The sequence below is a fragment of the Pseudoliparis swirei genome, chromosome 7 (assembly GCF_029220125.1).
Source record: "Pseudoliparis swirei isolate HS2019 ecotype Mariana Trench chromosome 7, NWPU_hadal_v1, whole genome shotgun sequence".
Taxonomy (NCBI): domain Eukaryota; kingdom Metazoa; phylum Chordata; class Actinopteri; order Perciformes; family Liparidae; genus Pseudoliparis; species Pseudoliparis swirei.
In genome coordinates, this window is record NC_079394.1 from 10,850,109 (window position 1) to 10,872,339 (window position 22,231).

Genomic DNA, 22,231 nt, shown 5'->3' on the forward strand with positions numbered 1-22,231 from the left:
TATATATCTTTGGTGGAAAACACAAAAATATATGAGGAAAATACACATTTAAACACATTTTAAATTAAATCAATACATTTGCTTTCTAATAAGACATTGTGCGTTCTGTTTTGGCTGATTTTCACCTAAGATTAGCTGGGAAGGACTGCATCGTGTTACTAAACAGGTTTAATAAAGTACTTTATTTTCAGATATCTCTCTAGTCCCAATATGTGTGCTTCACAGCATATTTGTTCATTTGATAATCCTCTATGCAAGCAATATGCAATGGATTTCAACCGATTGTGTTCATGAAAATAACTATTGTTCCACAAGATCGTGCTGCATGAAGTGAAGTTGGTAGCAAGTATCCTCTTTGCATAAGAGACTGTCAGTTAACTTTATTTGCGCAACCGTCACACCTAATCAGACAATTAATTAATTAACTTTAAAAAAATGTTGGAGCTTGGGATGGATTTATGCCACGATAACCAACAGCATCTGTAAATGCACTCATCAGATCCTCAGACTAAATGCTCCTCTCCTTGTCAACAAATTAGATTTACCTTATTTTGCAGGATGTCAACAAAACAAAACACCTTAACAGACCTGGCCCGGTTTTCATCGTGATTATTTCACTGATTTAAACAAGCTCCAACAAAGGCAGAGATGTGGGTTGAATGGTATGTGTGTCTTCTGAGTCATAAATGCATTTTTTTATACCGCGAACACCATAAATATAACTAATTTCACCTTCATAATATTGGCATGGAAGCAGAAATTTCGGTGACATATCTCAAAATTGGACAAAGATATCCGAAATGATCTGCATAGACACAAGATGCAAGTAAGAACATTTGAAAAGTTTCTTATTTTGTAATTTCAGCAAACTAACTCTTTGATTCGGCTGGTTTGACCAGGATCCGTTGAATGTCTTGTCTGGGTAAATGATTATATAAATTGACATAAGTCCACTGTTTAAACTCATTAGACAATATTCCTTATAGGTGGAATTTTTTATTTAACAGTAAAAACATTGGCCAGCAGGGGTCCCTGTTCATTATGATATTCACTACATCTGCAGATTAACTGAAATAAAAAAGAAATCTAATAATGTACTATTGGCAATTCAGTTTTTCTATATCTACAAAAACATTACACATATTAGTATCTACATACTGGTTCCATATGGACTCTGGCTATTGATTCTAGACCGGTCATTTGACAAAATCAAATCAATATGGAGTAAAGTCATCAATCTGTTTTCTTACACAAGTCACACTGATGTAGAAACAAGTAACGACAAGAGACCCTCAGAAATAGATGTAAATAACTCTTAATCATTTCAGCATGTTTGTTTGTGTCAACAAGGACAACAGCTCCACAAAATGAGCCCTGGGTGCCTTTAAAAACATTTTAATAATACAGACAGCCTTTCATTTCATGGACAATACACCAGTTTATTCTTTCCAAGTTGAAGCTATTGGAAACTGCTTATATTCAACAAATTAAGAAAACATCCTCTGTCTTCTTTGACTCTAATTACCGACTGAATCGTTGGTGAAGAGGATTCTGTCTTCAGTTCAGCGACCTCTGATGGCACTTTTCTGTTCCTCTGAGTTGTGCTCTTAAAGGGGACAAACATACAAATACAAAAGTAGCAGCCTGATAATGTTTGGTTAAAAATATGAGTAATTCATGGGAGGGGAGGAGAACTTCTTAAATATATCCAATTTGAAGATCTAAGATCTGTGTGTTCCCCCATTGAGGGCCTTACAGAGACATTACATTTGAAAAGTGAGTTAAAAAAGCAGCAAAGCAGCCGAGACATTATTGGTACCATATCAACTGAAGACTAATGAAATGTGGAACAGATACTCTCATCAATATCTTTAAAACACAAAAATAACACAGATTGAGAAGTTCAGGCAAGATGCGAAAGTCCCACTAGTTTGCGTTCCTCTTTTAATTGTGTCCACTTCCCGCTCCTCACCAGCAGAGGAGCTACTGTGCTCGTTGGCTATCAACAATGGCGTAGATTATAAGTCCGAGAACGATGAGCGCCACTATCACTCCAAAGCCAATAAACACCAATTTCATCTTCTTGTTCTCCCATCTCTTCTTTTGCTTCACCTGGTTGGCGGTCTTTTCAAAAGCTTTACTCTGGAAAGAAAACACACACAAACGCAGAACAGGAGATGTCACGTGACGTCGTTGTAGAAGTAAACTGCTTTTGAATGTCTGATTAACTTAATGTCTCAAAAGCACACATGCCCACAAACAGGCGCGCCCACACATTACTGTATCAATTACGTCTGAAGAAACAGCTCATGGATGTGTCAAGAGAAGCTCTGTGTGAAGAGAGGAAGCCTTCAGAGCAGAGGAACGAATGGAAATGTATTGACAATATATATTTTGACACGTAGGCGGGTGTTTTAATGTGTACAGTACCTTCCCATTCCCGGAAAATAAGCCTCCCCTCAAGGCCACGGTGTACATCAATCAGGAATTTCATGTTTTTTGGTGCAAATTTGTCGAACGTTGAATGACATCACGATCTAAATGTTCATTCGTTTCGAGCATCGATTTAAAGAGTGGCGTAATAAAAAGTACTCGCAGGGGAAAAAGTTAATTTCAGACAGTATATGCCTAAGAACCGACGATAGCATTCATATTTTGGAGTCACGTTTCTTGGCCCCCTGATCAAGGTACGTCTCTCTGTTTGTTGACGGGCTGGTAAAACACACCGTGGGTCACAGCAGTGAGAAGGAACCAGGTTCCAAGCTTTAACCCCAACAAAATTATCTTAACCCTTGTGTTGCCTTCGGGTCATTTTGACCCGATTCAATATTTAACCCTCCAGTCGCCTTCGGGTCAATTTGACCCGATTCAATGTTTAATGTCGGTGTTCTTTCGGGAGTCAACAAACAAACATAAAGTACCTCACACTTAAACTTGGAAAACAATATTAATTCTAATAATTTTCTGGAGATTTTAATAGCTGGGGTCATATTGACCTCAAGGGTAAAATATGTTAGTAAATATAAAGGAAACAGGAGGGTTAAACATTGAATCAGGTCAAATTGACCCGAAGGCAACACAAGGGTTAAAGATGCTTAAACTGATTTAATATGTATAATATATAATAGGATGACCCCCTTTCACGGTCATTTGATCCATTATTAAAATATCAATAATTACAGGAGCGGTGCGGTGTCCTTATGAACAAAGAAACCCTTATTATCACAAAGTGTTTCTTTAACCCAATGCTCAGTTGTCTAGCTGTTTGCTTTATTTATTTCTGTCATGCAACGCTGGCCAACGGGGCCATGTGGGAACGATGTGACCCGCACACCGACCCCCCCGGACGGACATGCGCCTCGTGGCATGTCCTGGACTCACTCTGTCGTACCCAGGGAGACGAGCTCGCTTCATTCATCTTAGGAAACAATAGGAAATACCTTTCTAAAAATAGCCCCATAAAACACAATCAGGATGTAAATTGTACATTTGTTTTCCTCCCCAGCTCCACCTATTGTGTATTTATAGACATCAGTATGACATGTCCCAGTTTTAAATCCCTGGGCGCCTGTGGGTCATTTTGCTGCAGCCTTTCACCTTCTCCATGCAACCCAGAGACTTCCACAGAGAACACTGAGGTGACATAGTGTGATGGGATTGTTTTCCACTTGGACAACTTCTCACCCCCTCCTAAACTTACTTTTGCCAGCAGCACATCAGCCCTATCCTCCAGTTCGCCCAGTTTGCCAGTTCTCTCATTGGCCTTGTTCATGTTTACCAGCATGATGCCCGTCACCTCCTCCGCGTCCTCCTGGACCTGCTGCAGGCGGCTCTTCCCATTCTCCTGTCCAATCAACACACACACACACACACACACGCACACAAACACAATGTGATCACTCCAAATATTTGATGACATCGCGCTTGTGTTCCTACTGACTTTAAAGACTTCATGGTTAGTTGATTTAGAAGGAATGTAATTACATCTAATGTAGCTACATTATTTTAGTCCTCCTGAGCTTTCTGCACCGTGCCCCCCCCCCCCCCCCCACCACCACTCAGCCAGTCAAACAGATGCTTATTGACTCTAGAGGGAGTTTTGTCAAATCCGAGAAAACAACCCCTGGCGTGGGTATTTACCATTTAGGGAGAGTTTATTAAAACGTTTATTTAAAAAAAAGATGCTATTTGTTGCATGATGGGAATTTTAGGATCCAGAGCTTCATAAATATTCGTGAAAAAAAGTCAGGATACCTGCTGATGTTTCCCGTGAGTTCTTCTTCTGTACTTTACCACAGCGACTAAGTGGTGATGGTTAAAGTACAAGTATTGTTTGGAGTTTTTTTTAATTAGTGCATCGGTTTTGTCATTTTTATTTCAGCTCCTTTCAAAGATAAAAAGATCAAATCTGTCATTCCCTCGTGTTTCTCATGAGCACAATTTTCTAAAAAGTCAAAGTCAAATCTTCCTGCATGCTGTTTTATAAACAAGGCAACAGTCATGCAGCGAACTGGAGCAGAACAACCTGCTGTGTCATGCTGTTTCAAGTAGAATGAAGCAAACAAGCACGTTTACATTAATCTATAACTAAAATAACTATTGTTAAAGTGTATAACGGAACGTCATTATTATTAAAAGCAACTTTCCTATGACACTTGAAGCTCAAGTAGAAAGAGGAGCATGTTATGAGACATGGAACTAATAACACATTAATGCAGGCCTCCCCAGATCATGAAAACACATTACTGCAGCTGCTGCGTAACACTATCCTCCTCCATGTCTGCTCGGAGGGAAAAGGCAGCGGCACCCGAGGGCCAAACGGCATCAACGGTAGACTGATAAGAACCCTGGAGCAGGATATTTAGAGAGTAGTTTGACCTCAAAGCAGTTTGTATCCTGACAGGTTTCTCCTTCACCTTTGCCCCCTAAGCCATGAAAGGAAGCCAGCATCTCAGACGTTGACAGGAACAGGAAACCAACAGATAAAACAAAACAAGTACAGTCTCTGCATCTTGATCTGGTTCAAAGTCATTTCCTCTTCATACTTACTGTACACATACAAATTCACTGTTGGCTAAGAATAGTACCCTTGATATCAGTGACTGATGGATGCCCCGAAAGCCCAGTTATCTCATCTCAGGCCGAGCAAATGGCAGTTGAACAATAGTGTGTGTTTAAAATGCAGCCGTCCACGTCTTAACACAGGAAATGCTGCCCATTGCAGTTCCCCTCCTTGCTTCCTTCCTCCCCTCACTGCCTCCTGCCTGGATTAATGTACCTGGCATAATCCCGGGAAAACCACACCCACTTCAGGTTATATAGCATGTTCATGACAGTGTAGTACGGATCATCCATCCTATTTGAACAGTGAGAACCACTGCTGTTTTGTGAGCATATGCTATTAGTGTTGTGTTGAGTTCATATTTAATGAGAGCATGTATGAAGTTCATTGGGATGTTACCAAATTCATTCTTAATGAATGTCTTAATGAACTGGCTTCTGACCCTGAGAAGATATGAAATTTAAGGGAGGCCCGAGAAGAGATACTTTTATATTTACATTTTTATTTGAGTAATTACATATAGTTCACCTCATTTAACTGCTGATGCAAGTTCTAAATTCAATAGATTCAAGATGTTTAGATTTGTGAAATGCTTTTACTGGGAGGCTCCGTGAAATAACTAAAAATAAATAGTGAATACAAAAGGGAGATTTAAAATGATAATAGAATACATATAATAACAGAAATATAAGAAGGATCAGAAATATCAATCAGAGAAAAACAAACATGAAAAAATCAACCTGAAGTGAATAGACATACTTAACTTAAACAGTGCTAACATGCTTTTAATTGTGCTTTTTGCACTTATTCATGTGTATTCATTTAGTTAAGATTCACCTTAATGTATTTAAAACCGACACTGACCAAATAAATACAAGATTCAAAATGCTAAGCATCTGGATAGATATTACTCATTAAGAACAGCTCATGCCAGCTGAGTTAATAAATTGCCCACTTTTACCTAATGGGACTTCACCAGCAGATTATGAGGTCATAATATAATTTTTTTAAATAAAGCAGTTTTCTAAAACGAAGTTCCCTTGTCCTCTTATCGAAGCTGTTGAACCCAGAGGCGTCTGATCGATGTTGACTTACCATGTCTGTGTCGTCTCTTGTGGTTTCTGTGTCGAGGCTGTCACCAGATCCAAAGCGCTCACAGTGCGACTGGAACCGACTTCAGCAACAGGAAACTCAGCATGGCCGCACCGACTGCTCCACTTTCGGTCCTGGAACAAGTGCAACGGGTTTTCTTTATGTTTCTTTTTGACTGTGCCCTCTTTTATTCAGCGTAAACTCAACTACGTTATTTCACTTCTCCCCGAGATGTGCCCTCTACTGCCTGTTGAACTTTGTGCCCGCTATCTGACTGTGGTGCGTTCACGGCATTCTCGGAAAGTCTACAATTACAAGAAGTGGTCACGTGACCGTCAAACTGACTTTTTTTTTCATCTCCGGACTTCTCCGGATTTGGATTTATAAGTAACTAGCGTTATTTATACATTACTTTATACTTTTACTTCATTAATTTTCAGGGGAAATATTGTCTTACTTTTTTACTCCATAACGTGTATTTGACAGGTGTAGTTACTATATTTTCCCCCACATTACGGTTGTAGTTTAAAAGTATTAAAATAGAGATACTTTATAATATATAATACTGCTCATGCATCTGTACTGTAATAAGTAAATTACCAGGGGCCCATGAATGCAGCAGCATTCAGACTCTCCAGTGGCATCCCGTATCTCCTAAACTAGGAAGAAATGCACCGCAGTTCCATCAAAAACATACTGATGTGCCTTCACCCTGTTTCAGTGAAAGTCTGGAAGCTTCCGACTCATCCTCTCTTTAAATCTGTTTCATGAACATTAGACGTGTCCATTTCTAGCAGGCCTTCAAACTTACTGCAGATCATTATGTGCTGTTTGGTCTCTGAAGGGTGTTGCCCTCTTGAGGGCTGTGCAAGATTTTAAGAAGGTGGCTGCTGATCCACCCTTGTGAAAAATATGCGTAATGCTCATATAATATCCCCAAAGGGACTAAGGGAATGTCAGAGGCACCATAAAGTAAATTTATGTTAACCTTATTGCACTTTATAGTACTGTATTTCCTACTGTATAATGATGTTATGTACTTTTTAACGTTGTTTTAATATCTGTATGACATCCTGAAACTGGAGTTCTTTCTTCATAAAAATAACAAAACCATGGTGCAATACTACAATAATCCTTCGTGACCTAAAACAATCGTAGGCTACAGTCGACACGTGTTGGTTCACATCAATACAGCTCCATGTATGATAAGGAGCTGAAAGGCAGAAAACACAACTCTATTGTGGGTTAACTGCATCACTTAAACGGGCAATTTAAATGATCTCCAACAGTCTTCCATTCATTCAGTGATAGTTATATGCAAAACAAACCACCATCAGGCAGATCCTTTTACGCCTTTGATTCTGGAGATCAAGACATACTTCGATCATAAGCAGTTGCCTCATTGTTGATTCATAACACCAGTTGACACAGTGCTACATTTCTTGTAGTTTGCATCAAAGGATGCAAAAAGAGGATGTAAACGAATAAAGGATCTAAAGCAGGACACAGTGGTTTGAAAATGAAAGGGGATCCGAAACAGGAAGTAGGGAAATTTGCACAAAGATCGAATCTTTATTTAGTTAAAAACATTGGTTTCTTGAAGTCATGAAGATGAATAATTCTATAAATGTATGTGCATAAACTCAATTAAATTTCATATTATAATATATTAAAAAAATTTCATTCTTGATGATGATGATGTGCGAGGAAGCAGGAACACGCTGCACGCTGGGTCTGAACCTATGTATCTGTGTACACACATGTTATCCATCAGCTGTGATTACACACACAGTATCAACATCAGTGGACTCATTTTCTGTGGTGTGTCATCAAATGAAGCAACACTATCTTCATGTATGGTACTCAATACAGTAACACTGACCATTTGTATTTATTGTCTGTATATATAAAATTAATTCAGTTACTGTAGACTCTGCACTGTTATAATTATTTTTAATGTATATTATTTATATCATTTGTTTTGTGTTGTTTAACCCTTTGCTGTTGTAATCCGGTAAATGTCCCCACTTCAAGACTATTAAAGGATTATCTTATTTTATCGACTACTTTTTGGTACTACTTCTACCACCATTTAGTTGTATTACTACTACTGCAGTAATATCAGTATAGTTAAACAATTAAGTACAGGATGTAATAATTGGATTTGTTATATAATGTTAGAGTTGGCCTGCAGTGTTTTATAGTATTCTATAAATGAATAGTGTAGTGTTGCACAGTCTTGTAATAGTCGTGTTTATACTTACTATAGGTTAAATAGTACACCTTAACAACATTGTATTGTATACCATGCAATAGTATCGTGTATGTATGTATCTCATTTCTGTGTAATTCCTAGCATTGCATAGTGTATAGTATAGCATAGTAATATCATAATAATGTTATATGTTAGTCAGGAATTTCAACCCAAATCAGAGAGCATTGCCTCATTTAACCTGCATCAGCCTCCAATAAAACTAAAATTAATTTGTACTAACTAACATTCTTCACAGTGAACATAAAAACACCATTTATACATCTGGGATGTACTGTTTACCATTTTTCCATCAGGGGCAGCATGAGAGACTCAGTCGGGTCAGAGCTGCTGGGGTCAGAGACCCGGCCAAAAAAAGACTTCTTCAGGGAAAAACTGCACAGAAACAAAGGCCATATTCAGCATGCCGATCACCCTCCTTTCAAATCATTGTCTAGTACTCGTAAATGGATGGCAGGCTCACATCCATATGACTACAACACTCTGAGAATACAGGCGTATTTCCCATCAGCAGCAAATGTTCTCTCTGTGGATCTGCTGTTTGTGTTTATCTAAGAGGCTGTTGTTACAAAACCTTGTCAGGCCCTTTGTCATGTAGATAAAACCTACATATTTGAGTCACCACTTGTAGACAACACAGCACATTCATTCTGATGGGACACAGGGGTTTTGTGTTGTTGAGTCAACAGGCGAGGTGGGCCTGTTACGACATGTTCAACACTCTGTGCCTCACGGAGTCGCCCATATACTGAATGCTCGGAGTGAATGCATTTTGGGGATTTATTTATATGTTTTAGGGAGCATAATTATAAAATAAATAAATAACAGACTAGTCAGTTAATTGGCGTTAAAGTGTCATCCATGCATATTTGAAAACATTCTGAAAAGGCATTCTGGACAGAAGCCTCGCCAGCTGGTTAAGAGTAGAGCCCCCTTTTTGTTTGCTGCATTCTTCACAGTACTCAAATTAATATAACATACATCCTCAGCGGGAAACTAAAAACACTTCTTTTCCGACTATATCTGGAATAAAAACACTTCAGTCGCACTTGATTGGCACTTACTTCTGATACTTTTGTAGTTTGACTCTCTTGAAGAAATGTGTGTGTCTTAATTCTTGTTGTTCTGAGTTTGTACTCGTTGGAATTCACTTATTGTAAGTCGCTTTTGACAAAAGCGTCTGCTAAATGACATGTACTGTTATGTAATTTAACCTACATTTGTAGGTTTTTACTTGTTTGCTTAGTTAAATGTCCTTTTAACTCAAACCATCACATTATTTTCTTTCGGTGTGTATTTGCTCTGTTGTATTTGTATTGCTAAATAAACCAAACGTGTGAGTCAGTGTGTCGTATGAACTCTTCCTGGTCTCAGCGAAGGCTGCTCTGACTGGGCAGCGAGGCGGCGGGGATTCCCCCTCACGTCTACTTCCTCCAGTCTCAAACTCTCTGTGTCCATCTTGTGGCAATTCAACAAACATAAAAGCAGTCAAAGTAAACACTGTCATACATATTACATATCAGAGCACTGAAAACATTAAATATCATAAGTCATAAAAACAATTGTGTGAATTCTGCTCATCTCACAAAATGGGGCCAACATTCAAAACGTCTTTCAAACATAATGGGAGACGTGCTGCAGCTGGAGCCTGAGCCGGATCTTTGACCAAACAAACTCAATAAGGACTACAGTGCCCATGTAAAAAAAATATCTGTTTAAACAGAACATAGAGTCCAAACTATGGTCCATTGGTTCATTTTTTATTTTATTTCTAAACCACTAAAACAAAGCAATAAATAAATAGCCTCTCAACGAACACGTTACTATGCATATATACATATAGTACAGAATGTTGATTATTTGCATAATGGGGGTCATCCTCCATCACTTGGAGTGTGCAAAGTGACCTGAGCCTTAAACATCGGACCCCGGTGTTTATTGAATCAAATCTTAGAACCATAAATGTGGAGCTCTGGCGTCTCACAGACGCTGTTTGTTTTTCTCTTGCTGACCTCTGCTGCCTCCCAGCATCTGCTCAGCAGCAGGAGTTATCAGGCATAACCTGTAATATCTCTGCTGAAGACACAGAGGTGTTACAAAATCCTCCGTCCGAACTATTTGACAAGTTTATAACATCATTTAAATGGATGGCAGATGCACAGAATATGTTCAACATATATCTATGTATAGCTGATCTTTTCACATGCTTTTATTATTTTTTATCTAAAACATTACTTCAACCCAGTATTCGGTATTCTCAGAGTTCTGTGTGTATTTGTATCTTCTCACACTCAAGTCACAGATTACAGACTCAGTCAAAGGCTCGACAGACAACTCTGCAGCATCTTACATTTATTGCCTAGAATAAAAAAAATCTGCTTTATACTTTAATCTCTCATCTTTCTGTTATTGATACAACTGTCATTTGAAGGACTTAAAATTGTGAAAATTAATAGCTGGTAGTTATGAAGAGGAGAAGATTCAACTTAGTGAGGTGGAAAATAATACTGACAAATAACATGTTTATGGCATTTTTGTTTTTTATGTGGGCTTCTTGTCCTCCGAGCAACTTAAAAGTAGGTAATTGTGCAAAAGTCTACGCAGCTGTTTAAAAAAAATGTAAACATATTTTAGGGCCACTGAGATGCGTGGATTGGTTTGTGTGAGTGAGTACGTCTTAACAAAAGGAAAGTTGGTGTATGATTTAATGTGATTGTTTATGGCTTGGTGGTAGGAGTGACTGCAGGAGGCACATAGGCACTGAGGGGGATGATTCCGACGGCCAGCAGGATGATGAAGAGGATGATGACGATAAGGATCACCACGATGAGCACCACCTGCTTCGGGTTCTTCCACCAGTAGGTGCGAGCCACTTTCTCGGACGTTTTCGTCAACTGATTAGACTGAACAGGGAGGCTGAGGAGGTATTAAAGTTACACTTTGAAGTATTTCTGGCACGCGGATTCACTTTCCCCAAAGAAAACAGACCCCAAACTCATCAGGGTGTACCTGAAACGTCACTGGCTTCCTCCTCTAACACCTGGATCAAATACCATTGAGAACTATTTTGTACCGAAAGCCTATAATGACAATTTATTGCCCTTTTGACAGAGCAACGTAAAAAGAAATACACTAAGATCAAAACCACAGGCCATATGTTGAAGATGCAATGTTTAGGACCAAAAGTTTAGTTTAAAACATAAAAAGAACATCCTCATCAACATGTGAAGAGCTCACAGTGCTGATGGTATGTCAAATATGGATTTGCGTTGCAGAGATACTGACTGACCAGCCTAGGACCACCCCGTCTCCTCATACCACTTTTACCTCGAGCGACTAACCCTACGAAGCTAAATTGAACAGTGCCATCATCAACATGATGAAATACAGCTGTGCTTCTCCCTGCTATGAATAAACAGAATGTGTGCGTCAGACAGCTGGAGGTTGTGAGATTCCAGCAGGTGTTTAGTTTATCGCTAGTTACAGTAATAACACGCTGTAGCAGGTCTCACGCCGCTACCCGTGGGTTTCCCCCACCAGCACCAAGGACCAGTCAGGCACCACGAGGTTTCGTTGAACGACATTTTATTCACACACACAGCAGACCGCAAAACCTGCGCCTCCGCTCACTTCCCCCCTCCCTCCAGCTCTGCTGCCCTTTTATACAAGCAGCATCGGTTGCTGACTGATTGCCAATCAGTCAGAGCAGCTGACTGATTACCAACCAGCCAGCAGCCGAGGCCAGATTGGGGACAGCTGCCATATATCCCCACCACTTGATTTAGGCCGGGGCTCCATCCGGCCTAACCTACTCCCCCTGCCCCCCCCCCCCCCATGAGAGCTTGGGCGGAGGAGGGGGCTCTGGGGAACCGGGCTCGGAAGGAGGGACCTCTGGGGTCGACCGGGGGACGGGGAGCGGGGACTGACCGGGATGGAGACGGGGCAGGGGCAATAGGCGCCGCCGACGGGCCCCGGGGATCAGGGGTCGGTAGCGGCGTCGGGTCACGGGGAACCAGGGTCGGCCTTCCGCCGATGGGTCCCGGGGTACAGGGGTCGTCGGCAGCTCCGACGGGTCCTGGACCTCGGAGGTCGGCAGCACCGACGGGTACTGGGGCTCGGGAGTGGGCAGCTCCGACGGGTCCTGGACCTCTCAGCAGTTTGTAGCAGGCATGTCAGAAGTCGATAATAACAGGAAACCAACAGAGAGAACACTTCTAATTAAGTCCATTTACTGACACTCTTTGTATCTTTCTCAATCATAATTAGTTCTGGAACAAAACAAATCAATGCAGTTCACAGCAGCTAACGTGTCCCATCGATTACCACAGATTAAAAGGGTCACAGCATTTTTTTTTAAGAAGCATTCTGCCAAAACAAACTTTCCTCTGTTGCTTATAAAAATTAGCTGACTATTCACTTACCATGTCCATCTGGTCCCTTTCTGTGTTTGTGGTAACACTGTCGCATGTCATGGTTGTTTGAGCTTCCAGAAAAACTGGTTCACTGGTGGCATCAAGTTACTAGCAGGTAAAAATCAAAAGTCCAACAAACAAAATTATTACAATTTAACTTTAAGTCTTTCTGCCCGTCCCGTCAAATTAAACTGCCGTTCACGACAACGCTGAGGGCCCATTGATTCAGACTGAGGATCGACTCCTCCCTGACCTGTTCCACCACAGATGACATCATAATGACACTTTAAAAGAGCAAATTAACTTCAGAGCACCAGCTCTTCTGCTGTCATGGGCATGAACGTCCCACCCGTCCCTGAAGGGAATGTCGGTCTTTCCTTCGGTCGGTCTGTTCACCACTTACACTACCGTTCAAAAGTTTTGTGTTTTCCATGAAAACTCACTTTTATTTATCAAATTAATTGCAACATGAATGGAAAATAGTCAAGACATTAACAAGGTTAGAAAATGATTTTTAGTTGAAATATTAATTCTGTTCTTCAAATTTCGAGCTCAAAAGGAAGGCCAGTTTTGTAGCTTCTCACCAGCATAATTGTTTTCAACTGTGCCAACATCAAAAGGGTTTTATAACCCTTCATTAGTCATCGAAGGCGTTACACAATATACCATTAGAACACTGGAGTGATAGTATTTCATTAAAAACCAGACGTTTCCACCTAGAATAGAATACTTAGAACCTAGATTTAATGTTATCTACATTGAAAAAAAAAAAGTGCTTTAAAGTTTTTTTTCTTTTTCAGTGACCCCAAACTTTTGAACGGTAGTGTATGTCCAGACTGAAATATTGTACTGCTATTGCTTGGCATGTCCGGGACCAGTCATGAATTATTTCTTTTGTTTGAAAGCTAAAACGAAAATAATAATGAAAATTCAATGTTTGGGTTTTTCCCCCCCCAAAAAATACAAAATAGAATTAGGTTATCTCTTTATTCATTTACATTATCCTTTTCCCCGTTTTTGGTTTAATGCACCCTTTTGGGCTATTTCCTCCATCGCCAACCTGTCGCACTTCAGCAAACAGCAAAGGAGAGGAGAACAGAGTTGAGAGAAAATAGTATTTATTTCATATCCGACCATTAAAACCATTAAATGCCACAAAACATCAGAATGAGGCCACTGATAATTCTGTTAACCAAAACATTCACAAACATCACAGGTCAACAGAGCAGGATTTTGATATTTCATCCGTTTGGGAACATGTTGATTTCCAAATGACAACTAGTTGAAGACCGGCTGCAGCAATGAACAGCAACGTGATCGTGTTGGTACACACACACACGCAGCATTAAGAGGTTTAGAATGAGTGTATGAAAGAGCATTAGGGATGCTACACCCCAGAGCCACATTAAAAACACAACACAGAGCCTCATTGTTATACTTACTTCTAGAAAAGGATTAACAGCAGATTAATTAAACTGTAGCATGTTATGATCAATCATTCTGAATTAACTGTTTGAATAGAAATCACATGCAGCCTTCATTGGTTCATTTTTGATAAAAAAAAAAAAAATAGAAGGTAAAGTATTAAATAAATAGCCTCTAGAAGAACAGTTAACACATTAGTCAAAAGCTGATGCAAATATACAGAATGGTGAGAGCATCTCGACTATTTACACTTCATATTGGGTCTCATTCTGACCTCTGTGAAGCTAAACTGGTACTGTAACAGCAGGTGAGACTTGTATTCTGAGTGCGGGGGTCTACTGGTTGACATGAACTCAGCAGGGGGCGCCATGGAGGAGCTGTAAATGATCGCTCTCTCAGCTGGTTGGCTGGAGGAACCAAAAACTAGAAGCGTGGGAACAGAAGTTTATCAAAGTACAAAAGGTCACGCACTTAAAACTGCAATATTTCATGAGTTAAAGCGCCATTAGGAAACATCAAAAAAAGAGACAAATACTGCAGAGTACACATCTACAACGTTGTGTGAGCTTCCCTCCTAAAAGGACCACACACACGTCGAGTAGAAACACTCAGAACTGCAAAACGCTGTGTCGATTTCAAACTTCAGATCCCGTCATCGGCTGCTTTAACTCCGATGAACATTTAAAGATGCACTCCTGGACTCCGGAGTATAAACTTTGACTGTGTGCCGTTACAAACGCGAAGCATGAAGTACCAAGTGTATACATTTTTAAAATAATTTCTCTGGATAATTACTTTTTCTAGATTTTCTGACTACAAAGAGATTGGAAGCACTTTGAAAAGTAAGCCCACAAATGGTGACCGACATATCCAACACACAATTCAGCGTTTTATCAAAATATAGAGTGACCTAAAATTGTTTCAAATTAAACGGCAAAAAAAGCAACAACGCATTGCCGGATTTCCATTAGAAACTTCATCTTTCATACGATACAAACGGCCCCTTGTAACAAAAGGTGCAGAAGTGAGAACGATCAAGGCCAAAATAATGTCTCGTAAGAGACTTGAGAAATCCACTTTCATCATTTCCTCTCGCACACATTAAGGTAACACACATTAAAAAAGGGACTCTCTCTTTGACCGTTCACCACCGACGCGATAACCGTTGGTGGTGAAGCGGTTCAACAAAGAGGAGCTGCTGCGTGGCGTCCTCGGAGAACAGGGACTGGGCTTGTCGCTGCCGTCGGGCCTCGGATCTTGTTCCATTTCCCACAAATTCATGAATGGCTACGCTGGAATGGTGCTTTTAAGAGTTTCAAAAACTATGTGCCATTAAAGTCCTTGAATTCCACTAAAAGCACGAAAGTAACCAGTAGAAACTAACGCGGAAGAAGAAAAGATGTCACCAGACAGCAGTTATTTGCTCCAGTCTATATATTACTTTGCATACAGTGCAATAACAATGTGTTTGTTGATTGTATTTACATTATTTTGGTGTTTATGGCTGCTTGGGGGTGGGATTGACTAGAGGAGGCACGGTGGCACCGACGGGGATGACTCCGGTGGCCAGCAGGATGATGATGAGGATGACGATGAGGACGACCACCACGATGATCACCACCAGCTTCACGTTCTTCCACCAGTAGCTGCGAGCCACTTTCTGAGACGTCTGCTTGAAGTGCTGAGCCTGAGCGGGGAGGAAGACGAGACAATGGATGAGAGCAACACAATGGGAGGTGGTCTGAATCTCTGTTAGAGGCGCCATGTGTGGGATTTCTTGTTTTGTTATCGTTTAGCTCTAACTAATGCTTTAGAAACGGCTTTAAACTCTTCAATTGAGGAGACATTTTGCAGCCAAATCAAATAAATAAAACAAACGAGATATCATTTACGAATTAGTGTCGCTTTTATTCTTTCAGATGCACAGGTAAGCTTTTTAAGTCGCCTTTATTTAGCTAGCTGGTGGTGTAGAGAGGATCTGTGGAGAGAAGGGTGGGTGGGGGGGGGGGGGGTGACACGCCACGAAGGTCCCCGACTGGCAATAAACTGGATGGAAGATGACGTCCTCAATCCAACCGACAAATGTAGGACCGTTTTTCCACCGATGGAAACAGGCGTCAATGAGAACTGATTAAGAGATCCAGAACCAAGCTAACACTTAATCTGCGCTGACACTACCGGATTCACCCCGCTTGACAATCTCGAGAAATCCGTTCGGCCGAGATGATCTGCTAATGGGAGGAGTTTAAAGATCCCAAGCCTGCATCAATTTGAATTGAAATGTATGGATTTCTCCACACCTGCATCATGTGCCATTGACAGGACTACATTGCTGCTATTGTGCATGCTGGTTCACTCGCATGGCTTTCTGGCACAGCCAAATGAAACAGTCTTAATTAATGTTATTATTAGATTCAGCAGAGTTTATACCGCTGTGACATGTCAAAATGACTGCCGTGAGAAAGGTCAGATGTGGGAGATGGCAGGAGGTTGTACATTTTGTACAGCTCCTTGAGTTCCATGTGAAACAACACCTCCTGGACAACTACAGGTTGTGTAGTTGTGCAGGCAGTGGTCACTTCCTTTCCTCCGATGAGCATTGGGTCTTTTTCATAGCAGACATTTCCCGCGTCATGTGGTTACTTTGAGGTGTACCGTGTAGCGCACTGTTTGTGAACGCACATCACATGAAAACAACGCAATGTCAACACCCTTCATCTGTCAAATAGCGCTGCTTTGTATCGTAGCGACTTAAGGATGCCGCGTTACCCGACTACCTTGACGGCCTCCTGTCATGGCCCTGCTGATGACCCCCCCCCCTCCCTCCTTTCTGGATGTGTTCTTTGCCGACTACGAACTATTATGTCATGATTCCTTCTGGTCACATGACATATTGCTTCCGTCGATCCGGGGAGAGGGATCCTCCTTTGTTGCTCTCTTGAAGGTCTCTTCCCTTTTTTTCTATTTCTTGATTTCTTAAATTCGTGATATTGGGCTACATAAAATAAACTGAATTCAATCTGGGAATGGATAAGATTAGATTAGATATTTCTTTATTAGTTCCACAGTTGGGGACATTTCAGGATCACAGCAGCAGGTGCACATTAGAGCATTATTAAAAGATAAAAATAAAACACAAAATTAAATTCTAATAGTAAAATACTAAATATACAGAGGAAATAAAATATATACATGAGGGATATATATTATAATATACATAATGGAGTATTAGTATGGCTTCCTGGGACACTGATAAAAAATGTCATCAGTTACACCTGTGCTGTTGCTGCTATGACTAAATCAAAAGGTCATGAAGGAGGTCGACACAGCCTGTGCAGCGAGGCATTCAAACCTCAGACCAATGGCTGTTGGGTTAATGAACTTAATCAAAAATGCCTTGCTAAAAAAAAGGTGCTCAATTCAAAGTTTAAGTTAGCGCAAGAAAAAGGCCCGACTCGGTCAGGTTCATGTGTGTGCTGTAATGTCTTGAATCCGACATGTTATACTGGTTGGCCTGAGCATTATCCCTGAAGTCTTTGCATATCAAGCTCTTTGTTTACAAAGTCACGGCACAGCAACGGTGCGTATGAAACTCGTGTGGTAAGACTCACCCCTGCTTGCAGGTCTTCCGACTTGCCCATGAGGTCATCCAGTCTCTCTCCTCGGGCCAGGATCCGGTCCACGTTCTGAGTCATGATGTTTTTCACTCCATCCACCTGGTCCTTCAAGGTCTGCACCTTGCCCTTTGGCTCTTCCGCCTCGTCTCCTCGCTCCTGGGAAAAGGGGACAGAAAAAAGGGTAGTTTCAGAAAATTTGTTAATTATCAAAGTTTAACACAAGTGAGTTGCGATCTCCGTCCACACTTTATCTTGTAGTTTATAAGAGTGTCGCACTGCAAAAGAAGTTCAGGATAATGGACGCTTCCCGTCGCCGGTTGCAAAAAAACAAAACCAAGATGGTGATGACCAGGATCAAAGAAAGTCAACCAACTAATGGATGACACAGGGTACAACATTTACATATTTTTTAGGGGGCAATTTTTGCCCCCACTGACTGAAATCTAGGGGCATTTAAAAAGAAATTGAGGCACTTTTTGAAACCTTGTGAAATAACATTTAACCTTTGTTCAAAATAATAAATATACTGATTCAAAATCAAAACTTATGGCAACGTGACCAGGTCCCATAGGCGACGATGTTTTTGACAAGTTCATTAAATAACTAGAATATGCACTCGGTAGAGCGCATACCTTCGCATATCACAAGATTGGGCATTGAATTATGAACATTTTGGCATTAGTTGCATGCCAATTGGATACAAATTGACCGTGCTATGGTAAAAAGAGGATTTTGACCTTTTCATGACCTTGACCCGATCGATCCCAAAATCTAATCAAATGGTCCCCGGATAATAACCAATCATCCCACCAAAATGCATGCGATTTGGTTTAATACTGTTTGACTTATGCGAATAACACGCACGCACGCATGCATACAAATACACGGCGATCAAAACATAACCTTCCGCATTTTCAATGCGAAGGTAATTAGAGGAAATTCTGGGGGCATTTTTCGCCCCTCTCCTCGTGACATCAGGGGCAAAATGATATTTCTTGAGGGCAGTTTTGCCCTTTGCCCTCGTGTATTTCTGACACTGGATGACATGACGACTACGTCCACGTCTCACCTCCAGTCTGTGTGTCTAACATCTTTGGATTAGTTTGTCTGCTCCTTGACATCATGTGGCGTCCCTCAAGAGTCAGTCAAAGGATCAACTCCTTGTTTTTCTTCTTTGTATACACTGACTCTAGGTCACACAATCATAAACTATGATATTAAAAGTGACTGGCCGTTCAAATCGGTTCTCCAGACACGCGTTTTTACCACAACAAGGCCTCCATTATTTATTTCCTCCCATCCCTTAGGGACTGGCTTCATCTGCCCGACGCAAAAGGAATACAAATTATTCTCCATCGTTCTATTGTTAGACGACAGTGCGCATGACGACTAATGGCGGCGGCTCCGAGAGTCCTCCCAGTCCCTCGGGCTGCTGCACATGACAGCGCAGCCTCCTGGCATTGGAACCAGTGTTCCTCCACTTCTGGAAACGCCCGCCACAATGCGTCCGCACTCCCCGTGAAGATAAGGCGTCATCTTACGCAGTCGGGAGGTGTGATTTCAACGCAGAAATGTGAGGTGTGTTTTATGGACAGGAAGCTCCGTGTCCCATGAGCCAGCACCAGACCGTCAACAAAAAGTGTCTCTAGGAGACGGAGCTGGTTCCGCTGAGTCACCTGCCGTCAACCTCCTCTCCTGTTATCGTCTCTCTATTCCTTTCTTCCCTCGCCCCATTGTTCCCATTTTCATTCTTTTATTGTCAAAAAATAAGCTATGTCATTCTCTTTTGGTTCATTATTTCTCTTCTTTCATTGCTCTTCTATTTCTTCTGTTCATCTTCCCCCCTTTCATTTCTTCTGGATTGCATCTCAAAACAGACATGTGTCAATGTTTTTTGATCATGCACACTTTGTGTTGTTGCTTTTGTTTTTCCATTGAAGATATTTTTTTTTACGTCCCCATTTATATTATATATTTTAGCATTGTTTTTGGATGCCGTTGTGTTCTCTCTGTCTTTTTCCTTCTCCAGTGCTCGTCGTTGTTCCTCGAGGCCCACTGAATGGCCGACAGGTATCAAGTATCCACATTCTCAGAAAGAAACATTCTCTGAACAAGACGTTCAAACATTGACGGCTACATTAAGTGTCCTACTCAAATATTCAAGTAGGAAAACAGAAATGAGTTCAGTCCTCCAGTAAAAGTTCACAACTCAAACAAAAGCCTGACGATGAGGCACCGTGTAATAAATACTTATCTGATGCATACGGAAGAAGGATACATAAGGAAAGGGGATCTCAAAAATGTGAACGGAATAAATCTAAATATGTCCAGTTAAAACATGTGTCTACAGATTTAAATACAAAAAGGATGGATTACATGAGGCCACGTTGAATCCTCACTGCTCACTTCCTAATCTAGTCAAATATGGAACAACGGGAATCTGTATGGGCAGCGAGATTTTCCTTTTATCAAAGCACCCTGACGAATGCTGACGTAGAACCGACACCAATACATGCCGAAGGCTTCGGGAGAACCCTGTTGGTTTAGCTCTTCGCCTCAACAGTTAAGTCAGACTGGAGGCTTAAGCCCAAATATTTTGTTATTTCAAAGAGAGGGAATGCAAAGTTTGCATTTTTCTAACTGCTTAAAAGGTGGAAGATATAGCACTTCGTGTTAAAAAGCCTCCACCAGAGGCCCAGGAGCCCCAGGCCTTTCTTTGGTAATGATGACTGTCTAAAGTTCGAAAAAACCCGCATCACAGACCTGCTTATAGCACAGCAGGGGCCGAACCAGGAAGGAACTATTTCGAAGATTCAAAAATTTTAATTAAATTAAAAAATAAAGTCAACCTTAAATTTACTTCTTGAAGATTCTGGGAGGGTTCGGAAACCCTTGAGTCCTGACAGCTGACGCTAATTTAAACATGTTCAGTCAAATTAAACAAAATCAGCTGTTTCAAGCTACAACTGGTCATATAGCTGAAGGTATATAATTAAGGTAGATAGAATAATGTAATGCTAATTCCAGCGAAGCAAGCCTCCACTCAATACCATGGACACTTTTACACCTGTATGTGTTAATGTGCCAAATATAACGCAACTAGCTGGACACGCGCGGTACAAACAAGTGGCTGATCTCAGTGAGCGAAAGATTAAGTATAGTAGAGCTAAATTGGGCAGTTAATAAGAAATGTCCGGAGTCGGAGACACATTTTTTCCCCAATAGTTTGGTTACAGGCGCCAGACTCAACACCAAGAAATACCTGAAGCACAGTTGTGAAATATATGCGGACAAATAACGTCTGGTACTTTTGGAACAACGGAAATGAATAACTGACTGTTTTAAAGTTGTTTTTGTCCCTGACGCCAACATTAGTTTAACTCCACGAACAATACCACCGTTAAAGTCTCCTTTGACTCTTTTCTTTTTACTCTGCAGCGGCTGCAGTCATTAGGCCATTTTGTTCGCTTATTCCCGGGACTTCTTTTTCTCACCAGCGACCATGATAACAACAATTAATGCAACAAAAAGCTCATTTATTTTATCCGGAAATACACCTGTTGCATCTAGTGTGGTGTTAAACACGGAGAGGACGGAGAAGGTCCAACTCTTTTTTATCTCTTACCGGATCAAAGTCCATCTTGTTGGAGACTCTTCCCTCGGACCACAACCCGGCGGCTCGACTTTCTTTCACTTCAGGCTGTCTAAAAAAACAACAACTTTAAAAGTATTTAGATATCTTGAGAGTTTAGCTGTTCCAACACAGCGGATACGTTTCCTCCTCTGTTTAACTTCCTGGTTGTTGATTTATTTTCCTTCAAACGGAATTCCTCCGCTTTGACCGTCAAGTGGCTTATAACACAACCGGGCTTTCCCGGTACGGACGTGTTTTTCAAAATAAAGCACTTTTTTATTTTTAAAATGTATTTTTTACTTTGCAGTGTTAATACGATTAAGAACCACGTGTGTAAGTTGTTTAACCATATTTCACCTTCATAAATACAGTTGCACACATATTGGCTTGACTTTGTGATTTTGTGAATTTTCGATTTAGCATAAACACTTTTTTTATTTGATTTCACACGTGTTTAATTGTTATTGTAGTGCATCGTATTTGTATTGACCGTATGCATTTTTTTACCATCCAGGTCGCGCGCCAATTGCACAATGCAACTTGCTTTTATTTTGAAAGCACTGTTGTGCAACAACAACTACAACTTGATGTGGATCGCCACACTTGTTGATTTGGATGGCGTCAAGGTGTTCATTCAAGGTGATCATATGTTGTCTGTACGCCTTATTACTCAATCATTAGGAGAACACAATGATATCGTTATCAATGTCAATATGT

At 40.8% G+C, this 22,231-nt stretch overlaps 3 protein-coding genes across 5 annotated transcripts; all 3 read right to left on the bottom strand.

The window, feature by feature from the left end:
- Nucleotides 1-1,379: 1,379 nt before the first annotated feature.
- Nucleotides 1,380-6,409, bottom strand: vamp5 (vesicle-associated membrane protein 5). Its single transcript, XM_056419896.1, has 3 exons — nt 6,158-6,409; nt 3,701-3,844; nt 1,380-2,142 (listed from the first exon to the last, which is right to left on the bottom strand). Exons 1-3 carry the CDS (start codon nt 6,158-6,160, stop codon nt 1,984-1,986), a joined length of 306 nt encoding a protein of 101 aa, XP_056275871.1. The 5' UTR covers nt 6,161-6,409; the 3' UTR covers nt 1,380-1,983.
- Nucleotides 6,410-11,994: 5,585 nt separating this feature from the next.
- LOC130197252 (uncharacterized) lies at nt 11,995-12,937 on the bottom strand. The gene is made up of 2 exons (XM_056419829.1): nt 12,848-12,937; nt 11,995-12,567 (listed from the first exon to the last, which is right to left on the bottom strand). Exons 1-2 carry the CDS (start codon nt 12,896-12,898, stop codon nt 12,235-12,237), a joined length of 384 nt encoding a protein of 127 aa, XP_056275804.1. The 5' UTR covers nt 12,899-12,937; the 3' UTR covers nt 11,995-12,234.
- Nucleotides 11,995-21,712, bottom strand: vamp8 (vesicle-associated membrane protein 8 (endobrevin)). Of its 3 annotated transcripts, none has more exons than XM_056419832.1 (4): nt 21,506-21,712; nt 17,875-18,036; nt 15,749-15,950; nt 11,995-12,946 (listed from the first exon to the last, which is right to left on the bottom strand). In XM_056419832.1, the coding sequence occupies exons 1-3, from the start codon at nt 21,518-21,520 to the stop codon at nt 15,762-15,764; spliced, it is 366 nt and encodes a 121-aa protein (XP_056275807.1). In that variant the 5' UTR covers nt 21,521-21,712; the 3' UTR covers nt 11,995-12,946; nt 15,749-15,761. The 3 variants fall into 3 exon arrangements, with proteins under 3 accessions (XP_056275807.1, XP_056275806.1, XP_056275805.1); XM_056419831.1 differs by lacking the exon at nt 11,995-12,946 and adding an exon at nt 13,940-14,686; XM_056419830.1 differs by lacking the exon at nt 11,995-12,946 and having other exon boundaries at nt 13,940-15,950.
- Nucleotides 21,713-22,231: the final 519 nt, after the last annotated feature.

Bases quoted from the DNA above. Each gene is read 5' to 3' on its own strand.
- vamp8 (XM_056419832.1), bottom strand. The intron at 15,951-17,874 runs GTGAGTCTTACC...CTCCCCGCTCAG, and splicing joins CGGAAGACCTGCAAGCAGGG to GCTCAGCACTTCAAGCAGAC.
- LOC130197252 (XM_056419829.1), bottom strand. From the start codon at position 12,898: ATGACATGCGACAGTGTTACCACAAACACAGAAAGGGACCAGATGGAC. The intron at 12,568-12,847 runs GTAAGTGAATAG...TGAGAGGTCCAG, and splicing joins AAAGGGACCAGATGGACATG to GACCCGTCGGAGCTGCCCAC.
- vamp5 (XM_056419896.1), bottom strand. The intron at 2,143-3,700 runs GTAAGTTTAGGA...TTTTCTTTCCAG, and splicing joins CTGATGTGCTGCTGGCAAAA to AGTAAAGCTTTTGAAAAGAC.